At 45.6% G+C, this 16,208-nt stretch overlaps 1 protein-coding gene across 13 annotated transcripts in view; it reads right to left on the bottom strand.

Moving 5' to 3' along the window:
* The window catches only part of GATA3 (GATA binding protein 3), a 76,396-nt gene that overhangs the window by 39,282 nt on the left and 20,906 nt on the right, over positions 1-16,208 (bottom strand). For 10 of the 13 annotated variants that reach the window (XM_081210287.1, XM_081210289.1, XM_081210288.1 and 7 more), the window contains exon 3: positions 8,545-9,084. In XM_081210287.1, the coding sequence (XP_081066413.1) occupies positions 8,545-9,084 (540 nt within the window). The remainder of the gene's footprint in view (positions 1-8,544; positions 9,085-16,208) is intronic. The other 3 variants (XM_081210291.1, XM_081210283.1, XM_081210294.1) reach the window with 1 other exon arrangement.

Below are 16,208 nucleotides of genomic sequence, written 5' to 3'. Positions count from 1 at the left end.
CTAACCGCCAGCAGACGCCGCGTCCACACAGACTGCCATGAGGCCAAAATGCAAACATTCCAATCACGATGGCTTCGCCCCCACCACACCCCTGGCTCCCTTGCTTGCTCTGCCTCAGTTCTTCCTCTGTAAAATGGAAATAATTTGGTAGAGTACAAGTAGGACAGGAATGGTGCCGTAGGGCTCCCCGTGTGCATTCTGGGAAACAATCCTGTCTCTTTCAAAAGGTCTGGATATAGGAAGCTGCCGGATATGGAAAACTCATCTCACGCTTCGTCTAAGAGACAGTGTGGTGTAGTAGTTAGCATGGGATGGGCAGTCTGTAGCCTGAGAAAACACGGCCTAGTTTTAAGTGGGAGCGAATTAAGCAGAAAGGAGTGTGGCAGAAGGGGCAGGAGAGAAATAGAGAAGGGGGTGGCAGGGGAGAGAGAGAGATAGAAGGTTCCCAGCCCACCACAGCCATGTAGCCCCTGACAGACCCTCAACAGAATTCCTGATTTATAGTATGAGTCAGATTAGGACTGGAGGGGAGAAACCAGGTTTAAATCCTCATGAAGTTCTCTGGGTGACCTCAAAGCACTACTTATCGCTCAGCCCAACCTACCTCACAGGGCAGCTGTGAGAATATAATTGGGGAGGTTTGAGAACTTGAGCTTCACAGAGAAAAGTAGGGTCCAAATGTAATTAATGAGAATCCCCTCCACTCCCCCCTTATTGCAGCGGACTACCATGAAAAGCCTTAGCATTGATTTGGTGCTTAATGCTCATCCAAGCTGTCTCAGGTATATTATCTTAGGAACAGCCGTAGACCTCGGTCTGTGAGCAAGTCCCCCGTTCAAATCTCACCCTAATCCTGAACTTCCCTAAAGCAAGAAACAGGCAGTCATTCCTTTGGTTTTTTTTTCCTGAATAAAAGTTAAAACTGATGCCTAATGCCTACACCCATCCCATTTTTTTATTTTTATTTTGGCTTCTCTGGTGAACACAATTTGCAGGGTTTGCCTGTTTTTTAATTTTTAACAGTGCTTTGTGTTTCGTATTTCGTGAGACCGCAGCACAGAAATGTTTTCCATAAATCAATAAGCAATGGTCCCACCTTGCAAGGTTATTGTAAGCACTACTCAGACAAAGCGCACGATAACTGAAGCACTCGAGAATGCAAAATGTGGTCAGCGTTTGTTCTCAGATTGCCCCAGAAGAGAAGCAGCCCTGGGCTCTTTGATGTCGGAGGATAGGAGGAATGGCGGTTAGAGAGACCCGGCAATGATAAGGCAATCATTTGAAGCCAGCTGCCCTATCTGAGTCTGTCTGATCCGCAACCAGAAAGGTGTCTGTCACCTGCTTGCAGTTTCCTCTTTGGTTCCTTTTCCTGGTCCGTGTTAGACACAGCACCAGAAAGTCACAGCACAGCTAGAACAACAGCAGAAACCAAAAAGGCAGGGCACCTCTCCTGTTCCTCTCCATCACCATCTCGCCTGGGCCTCCTTCCTTTCCCATCTCTGGACCTTCACCTCCACTCAGCCAGAGATCCAAACTCAACCCAGCTCTCTGCAACACAACAATGTTATGTCTGGCTTTCGGGTTGTTTGGGAACTTTTGCAACGAAGGCAGAAAAGAGCTAGGCCTTTAAAAAATAATAAGTCTGATTCCATACTACAAGCTTTTCCCAAAGTCTTGCAGAGGGCACAGTCCAGACTCTGCATGCCTAGGGTTGCCACCTTCTTTTCTGACAGAGCTCCTGCGCTTTTAGCAATCGGGTGTCGTGGCAGATAATTTTTTGAACAGAAGATGCTTCTTCCCTAGCTCACTGCCCAGAAAAGTTCCAGCTGCTAAGTGCCTGCACGTTCAAAACACAGGAATCCCAACTAAGGAGAAAGTTGGCGACCTCAACAAGATTCAGCCCTGCCCTCTAAGGTGAAAATATCTCCAGGAGCAGGACTGGAGATTTTGAGAGTGGGAAGACCTGAAAGACCTACTTTGTGTCTTACGCTAGAGTGCCAAGGTCCATGAATCAGAGGCAGGTGCAAAGACACACACTTAAATTTAAGGAATTGGGTGCCCCAGAGCTCATTCTGAGCTTGGGAATCTGTTTGCACAGTCCTTTCATGCAGGTATCTGCCAAGGCCCTTTGCACAGGTGGGGAGGCTAATATTGACCTCCTCACCCTGCTTTTGTTCCTCCTTGCCATTTCTACCTGCTTTTTCAGACACGGAGGGAAAGAACATAGGGGCACAGGAAGGTGCCCTGCACAGAGTCAGAGCATTGGTTCATCTACCTCAGTATTTGCCCTCCTCCTGGGATAGCTCAGTCAGTAGAGCATGACATTTTTAATCTCAGGGTTGTGGGTTCGAGTCTCACATTGGGCAAAAAATTCCTGCATTGCAGGGGGTTGGACTAGATGACCCTCGTGGACCCTTCCAACTCTACAGTTCTATTATTCTATTTTCCGCACTGACTAGCACTGACTATCTCTCCAGGATTTCAGACAATTGTCCCTCCAAACCCTACCTGGAGATGCCTAGGACTGAACCTCCTTTGTGCAAGGTAACTGGTCTGCTACTGAGCTAAGACCCTTTCCTAACATCATCAAAAAAGAAGAAGCTATTGCAACATCAGAGGCATTGTGGGAAACTTCAGCCATGGCTCCCAGACAGCTGTTTGATGCTGCCACCAGACCACTAGACTGAAGCAAGCCCACCGATATAGGATGAGCCCCCACTCAAACTCGGAGCTGGCTCTGCAGATGTAAACCTACCTTCAGCCTGCTCAGTGGGCAGTTTGGTGGCTAGATGGACCAGTGATATAATACGGAATAATAAGGCAGTTCCATATATCTTAACATCCTTCTGCACGGAAACAGAGGAAGTTGCCTTGAGTCCATCTAGCACAGTATGGTCCACACTGAGTGGCAGTGGCTTGGTGGGGTCTTGGATAGGGGACATTCCTAGCCCTACCTGGAGATGATGCTAAGAATTCAAACCTGGAACCCTTCACATGCAACCTGGATGCTCTACCATGGAGCTACAGGCCTCCCTAGGCAGAGAGAGGAAGAAGAAGAAGAAGAAGAAGAAGAAGAAGAAGAAGAAGAAGAAGAAGAAGAAGAAGAAGAAGAAGAAGAAGAAGAAGAAGACCATCTTTCTTGTCCATCACCAAGGACCTAAGAAGACCCAGTGGAGCAAGCAAAAGACCTGGGTAGTCTACAACAATAGCCAATGGGATGCCAACACACACACACACACACACACACACACACACACCTCATTTGCAGCCTCCAAAGCACCCTGATCTTAAACCCTTCCACTTGGCAAAAAATCCCACTGGTTCCCATAGCACTGCTTCCCAAGTGCGTTCAGCTCTGGAGACTCACAGCCAAGGCTACTCCATGTCTGCGTGGGTCCCTGGGCAAAAAAAATAAGATAAAAAAGGAAGCCATCTCAACCCATCACATGCAGTCTGCACCTTCCCTGCACACTCAGTACAACACAACAGGGAGACCAGACTGTTCTAACTCCGGTGGTCCTTCACCCACCTTCTCACTGGTCTCCTAAGGACTAGAAGAGGGTGGGTTAGAAATTACGCCCAGGATCTCAGCTCAATAGGCCCTGGAAACATCATCCATGGGACACAGAAGCATAAGAAGCTGCCTCACTATTATCTGCACTAAATGGCAGTGGCTCTCAAGCCTTACGTGGGACCTTCAGCATGCTCTACCCCTGAACTATGGCCCTTACCCATAATAACCCCAGAAAGGCAGCTGTCTTATACTGGATCAGACCGTCAGTTCATCCAGCACGATGGCTTCTACACTGATCAGCTCTCCAGGGGGTTCAAGGAGGCAGGATGCTCCCAGCCCTACCTGCCAGGGATTGAACCTGGAGCCTTCTGCAAGCAAAGCAGGTGCTCTATGGCCCTCCCCTGGACCACGATGACATGGATAGCTCAGTTGGTAGAGCATGCGACTCTTAATCTTGGCATCGTGGGTTCGAGCCCCACGTCGGGCAAAAGACTCCTGCGCTGCAGGGGGTTGGACTAGATGATCCTGAAGGTCCCTTCCAACTCTACAGTTCTGCGAGTCTACCCATGATGGCCGTGATTGTAGTAGCAGTGGAGAAAGCCTCTTCTCTCCCTTTTCTGCTTGACATGGCAGTTGTTAAAGGTGCAGAGGTCTGCTGCTAGAAGTCGGAAAGGCAGGAGATCTGAGTTTACATTCTCTTCTTTCTTTCTTTCTTTCTTTCTTTCTTTCTTTCTTTCTTTCTTTCTTTCTTTCTCTCATACAAACACACACACCCAGTCTGCTTGCATATACAGAAAGAGGCAGTTCTGCATTTACTTCTTTCTTTCTTTTTGTCACTGTTAACCGCATCCGGACTCTATTAAAGTTCCTGGCGCTGGATAAACAATGTAACTGTCGCGTGCAGCCGTCTGAAAATAATTGGATTAGCTAAAACATATCAGCTAAATAGAGACAGTCCCTGCTCAGACAGTCAGAGTAAATGTCACCCTGGAAAAACCCTGAAAACTGATCTGACTCACACTGGACAACATCTACTTGCAGGAGTCTCAATGAGGAAAGGAAGAACGTGGGGGCAGGAATAGGGGAAAGGTGAGGGAGCGACTTATTTTGATCTTTGTTTAATATGCAAACTGCCTGGAACCTAAAGGCATTCATTCCGAGACCAGCCCCACTGATTTCGGTGCATATTTCCAAGATTTTAGTACATAGATGGAGGGCAGGGGAGGAATCACAAAACAGAAGTTAGTCTTGCCAAGTGTCCTGCTCTTCTGCCCTTAACAGCAGCTTGATCTACTGGTCTAGCTTTTCACAGCAGGGAGATAAACATGGTGATCAGCTAGCAGCTGCAGATCCAAGCTTCTTGTTGAAACCACAATGGCAGTGGGTGGTTAAAAGGTTGGCAGGCCTGGATTCTGAACACAGTGCAATGTAAGGATGTCCACACAAAAATCAACAGACTTGAAGCTGAGGTCCCACTCACACTTATTAAAGAGTAACTGACTCCTGAACAAGGATGCTCAGGACTGCACCAAAAAAAAAAAAACTGCATATAATTCTGCTGTGGATCATGGCCATTTACTTGCAAGCAAGTCCCAAAGGCCTGCTAAAATACACTTTCTAGAAATTTTGCTGAGCACTACTGCCTCCCTGGGCGAATTTGCTTTCTTTCACTATATAGCCTATGGATTATGAAATATTTTGGAGACAGACCCAGATCAGGCAGTCTAAACAAAACTTCCCTCTTTTCTTAGGTAGTTCCCCTTCTCCCCCTCCCACCCCCAACAGAAAGAAACAAAAAGAAACCAACTTAAAATAAACTCGCTCCTGGGATCTGGGAAAAGAATTGGGGGAAGTGCAGAGAGAGACTTTTGAGTGGGGAAAGTGAACACAGTCCTATCCAGTTTTTTTCTCTGCATAAGGAAGTCACTGAACCAATAAATAACATTTCCGGAACACATTAGGTTTTTGTGGTCCCCCAACAACACCACACACACACACACACACACACACACACACACACACACATTCTCTCTCTGTGCATGTAAAAACCAGCTTTCCAGAAATGTTCAAATTAGCAGCAGGTAGCTTCAAGTGAATTAAAATGAGTTTCTAGGTTTAGCAAGCAGGTTGGGAATGAGGCTTACACAAGAGCAAGAGGAATGAATGAATCGTGCAGTCTGGTTTTGCGTTTCTGCTTACAAAGAAAAGAGACCTTGATCCAAGAAAAAAAACAGCAGAGGGAAAGGAAATCGCCTGGTTTACACATATGCTAAATGGGAGTTTGTTAATTTACGGTTTATTAAACCATGTCTTAGTGTTACACATGAACCCTGCTCAGCAGCGTAACCATGGTTTGTTTACTGGTAAGAAACCACAATCTGAGGCCATGGTTTGTTGTCGGCTTTTGAACCATGGTGGATTCTGTGTAAAACCACTACCCTTCCTTAACTTCGGTTTGTTTTATCCCCCCCCCCACTCTCACCACACTGCAAAGGCATGAGGCAGCAGCAGCTGGAAAACAAAACAAACTTTGAAGAAGCAAGCCATGGTTTGTTTGTGGGGAGAACTCATGGTTTATTTGTGCTTTTATCTCATGTTTTTATCTTGTGAACCGCCCTGAAATCTTTTGGTGAAGACTGGTATATAAATCTAATAAATAAATAAAATAAGTTAACCTATGGTTTGTTCATCCATGGCTTAAACCATGGCTTAGAATCATGTGTCAAAGTTCTACCTGGCGTGTCAATTCCAGCTAAAACACCCAAAGCAATTGTTTTAATCCGTAAGTGGATTAGGGCTGTTGGACAAATGCACAATCAGACTCTTACGGATTGCCAACTGACTGGAAAAATACACTGGCCTAGCCTGCTCTTGTGCCTTTGCCAACCAGTGAAACCATTCACAATAGTGGATAAACGTGAGCCCCTCCTAATGTCTGCTGCAGCTAAAAGGGGTCAGCTACCGAGCCAAGCTAAAAAGTTGGCAAGCATATTGAATGTAACAAGAATGAGGAACTTGTGGCTTGCCAGATGTTGCTGAACTCCAGCTCCCATCAGCCCCAGCCACCATAGCCAATGGTCAGGGATAATGGGAGTTGTAGTCTAACAACATCTCAAAGTTCCCCATCCCCAGTATCTATTCCACATTCTCTCTCTCTCAAGTTTCACTGTCGTATCTGTTTCACTGAATGTTCACAGCGCAGGAACGCCCAGCCAAAAAGTGTGTATATGTGGCTGAACAGCCATTTGTGGAGGTGTGCAAATGGAGTCCATTAGATAGGAGTGAAATCTCCGCATTAAATGGGTGCATTGATCCTTCATCACCCATCAGAGTGGGGTGATGTCCTATGCCATGGGTAGGCAAACTAAGGCCCAGGGGCCGGATCCGGTCCAATCGCCTTTTAAATCCGGCCCGAGGACGGTCCAGAAATCAGTGTGTTTTCACATGAGTAGAATGTGTCCTTTTATTTAAAATGCATCTCTGGGTTATTTATGGGGCATAGGAATTCGTTCATATTTTTTCCCCAAAATATAGTCCGGCCCCCCACAAGTGGACTGGCTCCCTGATGAAAAAGTTTGCTGACCTCTGTCCTATGCTATATTTGGCTCTAGAGAATTTGGGATTAGCCCCCCTCCCACGGACATCAGGTCCGCCCCACTTGTTGAATGTGTGGGGCTGGAAGTGATGTTTCAGCTTAAATATGATTCAACTCTCTCTCCCATGAGGCAAAAATCAAATAGGAAGGGAAAGGACTGACCTGTAGAGTATGGAAAACATTTTTAATCACTACCACCTTGTACAAATCTTTCTGAACCTAGGAGTGGGGTGGTGTGAGTGAGTGAGGTTTAGTACATGTGATAACAAGGAGAAAGCCGAATCACCTATCCAACATGTTTATTCAGACATAGATCCAATTAATTTCATGCAACTCCAAAGCAATGCAATTGTAAGAACTTTGTCTCAGACGAACATTTCGTCAAAATCAACAAAGTTTGCTTCACCAGCTCCCTAAAGAAACACGCTCAAAATAGGGTATATAAAATCTGGGGCAACTCATGTCAAACGAAGGAAACTGGCTTTTCAATCAATTTCAGCAAGGATTCCAAGTGCACTTACTCAGAAGTAAGTTCTATTGAAATCAATAGGACCTACATTTCAGTAAGTGTTAACGGCCCTTTGCTGTGTGGGGGGGGGGAGAATCCAATCCACTTTATATTCAGAAAAAATAACAACTGGGGGAAGAAAATGGAGTCGAAATTGACATAATGTAGTTAAACCAGCATAGTTTGGTTTAACCATTTTGCAAACGGTGAAATTTGGATCCCGGGCCAAAGAGATTTGTGTCTCTAAATGCCAGAGGAACTGATATAAAATCAAGTATCTCTGTGTATAAAACGGAGAAAGTGCATAAACCCTGCAAATATCAAAAATTAGTAGGCCTACTGAGTTTTCTGGAAACGTGTGCAAGATTCCCTCTTCTGGTAAATGATCCCCATTAAAAATCAACTGAGTTTCTCATGTGCAAATGGACAGAGTGAATAGTGAGTGGCCTGGGAGAACCTGGGGCTCTTGTCACATTGTTAAAGCTAACCCACCCCACCTTTGGTCAAGCCTGACTGGGAGACCAGCAGGAAACCCACCTTAGCTTGTTCTGATCTTTCTAAAGGAAGAGCAAAATTATAGCAACTGTTATGGAATGCAACCGTGTTTTAGGAAGACAGGTTCTGCGGTATCTGCTTGATCTCTTTGTTGACTTTTGCATTGCCGGAGTTTGCTTTCTGCTTGTAACGATCCTCGGCTTCTTTTTAAAAATAAAACAAGAGTTGGCTTCTAACTGGTCATCCATTTAGCACCTATCCTGCACCGGAAGCTCTTTGGTCTGAATTTGCAGCTGAAAACCCATACAACCCCCATTCGCCCCATATTATTACTCCTCCCAGCCCTCAACCTTTGCTCAATTTTTTTTTTTAAAAAAAAGTCTTTCCTGAACCTGAAACAGAAGCATTTTAAGAATCCGTCAAGGAGCCTACCTGTGCTGGAACGTGCTTTTGGTCTGGATTTGCACCCGAAACCGGTCGGCGATCCCCCCAGCAGGCTGCTGGGAGGGAAAAGTCCAGAGCCGTATTCAGGGACGTAGGAAGGGTAAGTGGAGATGGGGTGATGAGCTGAGGAAGAGGCCCCTCCTAATGAGGCCATGCTGCTTCGGGAATGAGAAGACTCCAGCTTCATGGTTTCGGCCAGAGACACCTGGTACTTAATGCACTCTTTTTCCTCTTGCCGGCTGGACCCAGTGGAGCCTGGGGTGGAGATGGAGGGGTCCGGGGAGACATCTTTGGGAGGGGTCGGCGGGAAGGTGAAGAGGTGTGGGCTGGAGTGACCCGCAGACAAAGTGGAGGAGGACGCTGGAGGGTAGACGGAGAGAGGTCCAGGCGAGCTGTGGTGGATGGGGGTCTTGGAGAAGGGGCTGAGGTTCCATGGGGCGGTGCTGTGGTGGCTTCCCAAAGCCTTGCTCCCATCCAGCCAAGGGAGAGAACCATGCAGCAATGGCGGGCGGCACACCTGACCACCTGCTAGGACAAAAAGACAAAAGCAGTTCCTCATTAGCCAACGTCTCCCCAAAGGAAGAAGGGTGGTGGGACAGCTTAGGGACCCGTAAGTCAGATGAGCTCAGTCACAACAGAGTCGGGCCAATGGTCCATCTAGCTGGGAGTCATTTTGGACTCACAGCTGTCCATGGAGATGCAGGTCAATTCTGTATCCAGGGCAGCTGTCTACCAGCTCCATCTGGTACGCAGGCTGAGACCCTGCCTGCCAGCAGATTGTCTCGCCAGAGTGGTGCATGCTCTAGTTATCTCCCGCTTGGACTACTGCAATGCACTCTACGTGGGGCTCCCTTTGAAGGTGACCCAGAAACTACAACTAATCCAGAATGCGGCAGCTAGACTGGTGACTAGGGGTGGCTGCCAAGACCACCTAACACCGGTCTTGAAAGGCCTACATTGGCTCCCAGTACGTTTCCAAACACAATTCAAAGTGTTGGTGCTGACCTTGAAAGCCCCAAATGGCCTCGGCCCAGTATACCTGAAGGAGCGTCTCCACCTCCATCGTTCTGCCCGGACGCTGAGGTCCAGCGCCGAGGGCCTTCTGGTGGTTCCCTCATTGCGAGAAGCAAAGTTACAGGGAACCAGGCAGAGGGCCTTCTCAGCAGTGGCACCCGCCCTGTGGAATGCCCTCCCACCAGATGTCAAAGAGAAGAACAACTACCAAACTTTTAGAAGACATCTGAAGGCAGCCCTGTTCAGGGAAGCTTTTAATGTGTTACATTTTAGTGTATTTTTGGTCTTTGTTGGAAGCCGCCCAGAGAGGCTGGGGAAATCCAGCCAGATGAGTGGGGTACAAAGAATAAATAATAATAATTATTATTGTTATTGTTAGCTCAGTATTTTCCATAGGCAGCGGCTCTCCAGGGTTTCAGACCAGGGATATTCCCAGGACTGGGCTGCCAATGCTAGGAACTGAAGCTGGGACCTTCTGCATGCAAAAGGGGTGCTCTCTCAGGGCTCCAGTCGAGGAATGCCTTGAGTACAGATCTGCTGGCAACCCAAAACGGAAATCCCTCGATCGATTCGAGATTTGAAGTTCACAGGAAGGAAGCGTTGGCTACCATGTGCAAAACAGAAGTGTTGCCACCCACCTTCTCAAACCCAAATGCCAACGCTTTGAGCGCAAGTCTAATCACACCCAAGCGCTTGAAAGCCTCTGCGTCCTGCCAAATCAGAGGAGGTGGCATTTACTTAGCAGGAGCCGTGGATATTCTGGTGTCCTACCTTAGGCAAATGTCTCTTTTGCCTCCATAGCTGGGCTAGCCCTGCTCAGGATAAAAGTCTGAGATCAGAAATAGAGAGGAATGGTGATGGTACCGACCCAACTGACAGTGCAATTCAGTACAGGGCTACTCAGAAGTAAGTTCCAACAAGTTTAACAAATTAAGTGTGCATCAAATTGCCGCCTCTCTCCAGGGCGGTCTCCGATAGACTACTTTGGAGCAAATGTGATGGGGGATCGTGTCTTGTCTCCAACATGACTCATGCTCAGAATAGGCCCGTCAACATCAATGAACATGACTAATTTAAGTCTATTAATCTGAGTGGGTCTTCTCTGAGTAGAACCCATTTGGGTCCTGTGCTGTGTTCGCTATAACATTGCTAAAATTAGCCGGTGGGACTAGTGGATTTCCATAGACGCTCCTCTACCTTTCCCCACATCACTGTGGGGAACGCTAAATAATCTCTCTCAGTGTTTAGTGGTTGAGGGGAACATTTTTTCACTGAAGGGCCACATTCCCTCATAATACAAACTTCTGAGGGCCACATGACACTGGTGGACGAGGCTACAGAGGATAGAGCCTTTGTCCAATAGGCCATGCAAAAGCCAGAGGTTTTGAGACACAGACACATCTCTCCATCCAGGCTCAAAAGGGCATTATCACGAGTTCAAAGCCACATTCCATGCAGTCAAAAGCATTCATGGAGAGTCAGAAGTGGTGCTGGTAAGGACCAGTGAGGGATATGGGCTGGGGAGAGCTCAACAGAGGTTTAGAGAGATCTACAGAGCTACGTTTGCCCTCCCTCCCCAGGCCTGAACTTCCTTAGTTCTCATAAATAGGTTCACACAGGACATAATCCCAGAGGGAGTGTTACCCCAGTACTGAAGCGAAAGACAGCAGCAGAGAAGGGAGAAAACAAGAGGCAAAAGTTTGAATTGCTACATAAAATTTATGCATTCAAGTTGCAAAGCATATTCCAACAACAATCTAATAGGTCCAGATACCAGATCTTTTGCCTTAAGAATATTTTGTTGATATTATTGAAAATACAGTGGGAAATTTACATAAACCTAATACTTGATTTTATTTTATTTTATTAAAAAGCAGTCTGAGGTTTTCCTCCCCCTCTCCATGTTTTAAAAATTAATCTACTTACTTGGAAGCGAATTCTCAGTTGTAGTCAACAAACAGAACAGAGGCAGGTGTGTTAGAGTAAATATGTTTCAAGATGAGGTTGTTATTTGGAAAGGAAACAAGACATCTACGCAGAAGACAGTTTCGTTTCAAACTGGTGGATTTATCATCCATTCCTGATTTTATGATGGCGTGTAAATTGAAATCAAATTCAACAAAGTGGTAATTGTTTTTCACGGAAATGTGTGTTGGATTAGGTCAGGCCCAAAGACAAAACTCTCCAACACTCAGATCTCAAATTCAAGAGTTGGAAGTACAACCTTTTGGAATAAATGGGACTAACACCTACATCTTCAGGCTTGGGGGGGGGTGTCGGTTTCTGACCCTAAGCCCCACTTAAATCCTAAGGCTAAATATCGACAGGAAAGTACATTACACTGATTACTGTGGAGCTTAAAATACTTCCAAGTAAAAAAATGCTTAGGCTAGGCATGAACACACAAAACATTCACCTCTGTATCTTAAATACAAGTTGATAATAGAATTGTAAAATTGTAGAGTTGGAAGGGACCCTCGGGTCATCTAATCCAACCCCTTAAAATTATGGGGTTTAGTTCAGTGGAAGTTTCAATGGTGTTTTATGATTTCTTCACACCTGACATTTTTTTAAGTGTATGCCTAAAATGTAGCAGTGTAAGGAAAGGACCTTAAAGATGCCCTCCTCAGTAATGCGGCCAACTTTTCGACTGGACACTGTAGCTGTGCCTTTAACAGCAGGCTTTTGTTCCACAGGCATTGACAGGTGAGAATGCTGCCGTATCTCCCTACTGTGTCAGGCTGCCTTCTGCTCGAGGCAGAAGAGGAAGCCAGCTCACTTCCTTTCTGATCAGTTGGCAACCCTGCTGGGTCAGAAAGCCCAGGACCACAGGAGTAGGTAAGATAGCAGAGTTTCTACCATGTGAAAGTGCCCTTCCTTCCGTTGATTGTGTGCTTCTTAAGAAGGTGAGAAGACAACGGTCTTACGCACGCTTCTCTAGAAGAATGTCGCGAACGTGGATAAAATGTACCAGGAGCTAAGTTGCCTGTGAACACGCGCACAGGCTCCAATTCGGTGTTTACACTCTCACACGGACTCTAAGGTAAAGTGTAACTGAGAACAATCGTTCCTTGTTGGTGAATGATCCCATTCAGATTTCCTTCTCTCTCTTCGCAATGTTCCCCACTCACCCCCCCCCCCCTTGGACAAATCAATCCCTGCTAATGGGCCTTCCCCAATCAATCCTGCACGGCTTCTTGAACCAGGAGGCCACGTGAAATTGACAAAAACCCGTAACAAGGACTCCCCACCTTTTGCAAGATAGCAGGGGGAACTTTGCAACAGCATCGGGCAGGAGGAATAATCACCCAGTTAGGCCAGACGGATAGATTTAAGCCAGACTTCTTTCAGCTCCCTACCTCTTGAAGTGCTGATTTTGCCTGCCCATGCCTTTGTAATACATATTATTATAATCATTAAATTTATATCCTGCACTTCTCCCCCAAAAGGAGCCCAGGGCACTTAAATCATGTTCGCTAGAAAAATCAGCCCAACGCACTGGAGTTGGGACTTCAACAACCTGATCCTAAGCAGATCTACTCGGATGTAAGACTCAATCAGTCTTAGTTCCTGCTAAGTAAATGCTGGACAAGGCAGCCGTCCTATCACACTTTACTTGGGACCAAGCCCCATGGACTTCAGGGGGGTTTACATTTGAGGAAATGTGTTTAGGATCATGCCTGCACCTCACAGAAATCAAGTTTCAAACCTGTGCCATACTTGGGAGTAAAAGTGGAATAATCTTCAGAGAGCAAACGCTGCACATCTTTTTAAATGGGCTTTAAAAATTCCTGGTTATTATTAAAATATCCTGTTTCGGACCTTGCAGCCTCCTTTCCAAGAAAGCCCTATGCAGTCCAAAATGCTGCATATTTACTCAGAAGTAAGTCCCACCAAATTACATAGACCGGCTCCCAGATAAACATGCATAGGTACCAGCAAACCTGGCCTGGTGTACGATTGCAAATACAAAATACCTGTGTTTCCACAGTCGCCTCCTTGTGCTCAAAGGGGATTACTCCCAAGTAGACACATATGACGTTACAGCTTTCAGATTGCAACTAGCATCTTGTTGAAACCAATGAGAAACATTTTAAGTCAACCTGTGGCTGACTGGGTGGCAGTCTCCCTCCCACACACAAATTACCATGCTAAATCCAAGTACTTGGAAGTATTAATTCCAATTTAATAGGTTTACGATCGAAGCAAGAAAGGCAGTTTTCCAGTATGTCGTTCAGCGACACATGCCAAAAATTGACTGAAAATGACTTTTTTTAAAATTGTATTATTATTTTACAGAATTATTTGAGCAAGTTTTTCCTTTTCCTTTCTTCTTCACCCCCCCCCCCCGCCCAAAAAAAAGAAACCTCTGTCAGTCAGACAGCTCCAAATTTTACTTTTTCCACAAGAATTTCTCATGGTAGCGGTTAAAAGTTTCCTGAGTCTGCCTGTGTTGGTTTTTGAACCAGAAAACTATCCAATGATCCAAATTGAGGTGGTTCTCCTTTTTACACTTCCTTTGAAAGGAGCCCTGTTCAACTCAAGGGGACTTACATCTGAGTAAACATGTACATGCTCAAGCTTAAAGCATTCACACAGAGAGAAAGAGGACATCCTTATTATATGTATTCCGAAGCCAGAAGGTCCCATTCAAATCAATGACTTCTACAGTTTCCCAAGTAAGGATTTTAACAGGGTCTCTCCCCAATCCTAACCACATGTTAAGGTGCCTCTTAAATCCATGGGACTTCCTTGCAAGTAAATGTAACCAGGACATTTTCCACAGAGAGGAAAAATCAGAAAGGCATTCATTCCTTCTTTTAAAAAATGAGTTCAGGTTGAGGATCTAAAAACATCTTACCTTTCATTTTAATTGACCAAGTTGCAACTGACTGGGGGGGTGAGCAGTCTACTCTAATGGTTAAAGGGAGGGGGAATCTGCAACTTTTCAAGCCAGCTTTCTCCTGTTGCTGTTTAGTGATATTGTGAATTATTCGGAGAGTTCAAATATACAGAGACGATTCCGAGCGGATAGATAGTTGCAGATTTTGCAAGCACAACTACCTAAACTCTTGCTTTGTAACCAGACCTTGGGATGAAGAAATCAAAGTTCTGGAGCAAGCACTCTCCAGCCACCCAAGTTAAGCTAGGATCTTTGTTTTTAAACCCACTGGCGTCCCCCTGCCTGCTACGCAGCCAGAACTACGATCTTCCCAGGTTCGTTTGGAAGTCAGTCCCAATTAAATCAAGGGTGAAGCAGCAACAAGCAAAAGCCCGAAATTCTTTGGCTCTGAGTTTGCGGGGGTGGGCGGCTTGGAACTGTTTGCCCAAGAAGAGATAAACTAGGCAACTTTCACAAGAAAAACGAGATAGCCCTCGCAAGCTATGCTGCCCTGTGTGCATATTGTGGACGGTAGGGGCGAGGGTGTATTTGAAAAGGGACCCATTTTAAATCGCATGGGTATTTTGGAACAATGAAGACTCTTCTGAGGGTATGGGGAGAGATTTTCCTTCTAACCCAGTTTAGTCCTCAGGTGTGAAAACGCTCTTGGGCAAGCGGCGTCAGAGTCACTCAAATTCACGTTAGATCAAAGCGATTGTTTTGCAACTCGGAGGGGAAGGGTTAACGATATTTTGAAATGTCTTGTAAAGACTAACAGCGGGGCAAGGCAATTACTAATCAGGGATTAATATTGCTCATTCAGTTCCCCGGAGGCGGAGGAGGCCCTTTTTTGCTCTTTAAAACATTTGGGGAAATTTAGTTCTCTTCCACCACCCCCAACTTTATTTCCCAATTTTTAGGCGAGGGAAACCAGAGAAGGTCTTGAAAAGCGAGAGCTAAATCTGCAGCTGGAAAAGTTTGGGATTTATTATTTTTTTTGGGGGGGTGAATATATCTCTGAGATATATATTCACAAATATTCTTCTTCCTCACCCACCAATTTATCGTGCTCTCCTTAACTGCATAGATACATTCCTGCCTACTACATTATTTCTTCACCCTTTTAAAAATTCATTCTAGAATTTCACAGAGAGAGAGAGAGTAAATTAAGCCTTTTAGAAAGACCAAACTAAGTGGGTGAGTTTGGGAGCCACACAGAGCACCTCAGGGTGAATGCTAAAATCAAACAGGAATGAGCACGACCCAGCCCAAAGTTAAATACTTTTAGTTGGCTTGGAGCAGATTGTTAAAGCACACGGTTAAAGGCTGCAATCCCTGAGAAATTAAAGGGACCTGCTCCTGGGGAAATAGGTAAGAGGCTCGGACTGCAGTGTTGACTTGGAAGTAAGCGCCATCAAACTCAGTAGGCCTTACTTCTAAGTAGACAGGCACGGGCTCTTGCACTGCTTCTCACTACTTTAATATATTTATATTTATATTTGTATATTAAAAAAAAAACTTAAGAAACTTTTGACTGCCTGTGCTTTGTTGCCATCCCGCTTGAAGCGTTCTGTGTCACTCCGAAAACTGGCAGGCCACATTGTCAGACTTGGAAGGTGCTATTGTATTGCTTCTGTGAATATTCAGTACAGATTCATACATACTAATGGGACGAAGTCCCAGGGAGACAATCATATCACTTATTTTCCCTGACAGCTTTTAATTCTAACATCTCAGCCCGGAGGCTAAGTCATTA

This window comes from Podarcis bocagei (genome assembly GCF_964188305.1).
Source record: "Podarcis bocagei genome assembly, chromosome: 10".
NCBI lineage: Eukaryota > Metazoa > Chordata > Lepidosauria > Squamata > Lacertidae > Podarcis > Podarcis bocagei.
This window is presented reverse-complemented; position numbering and strand designations above follow the sequence as displayed.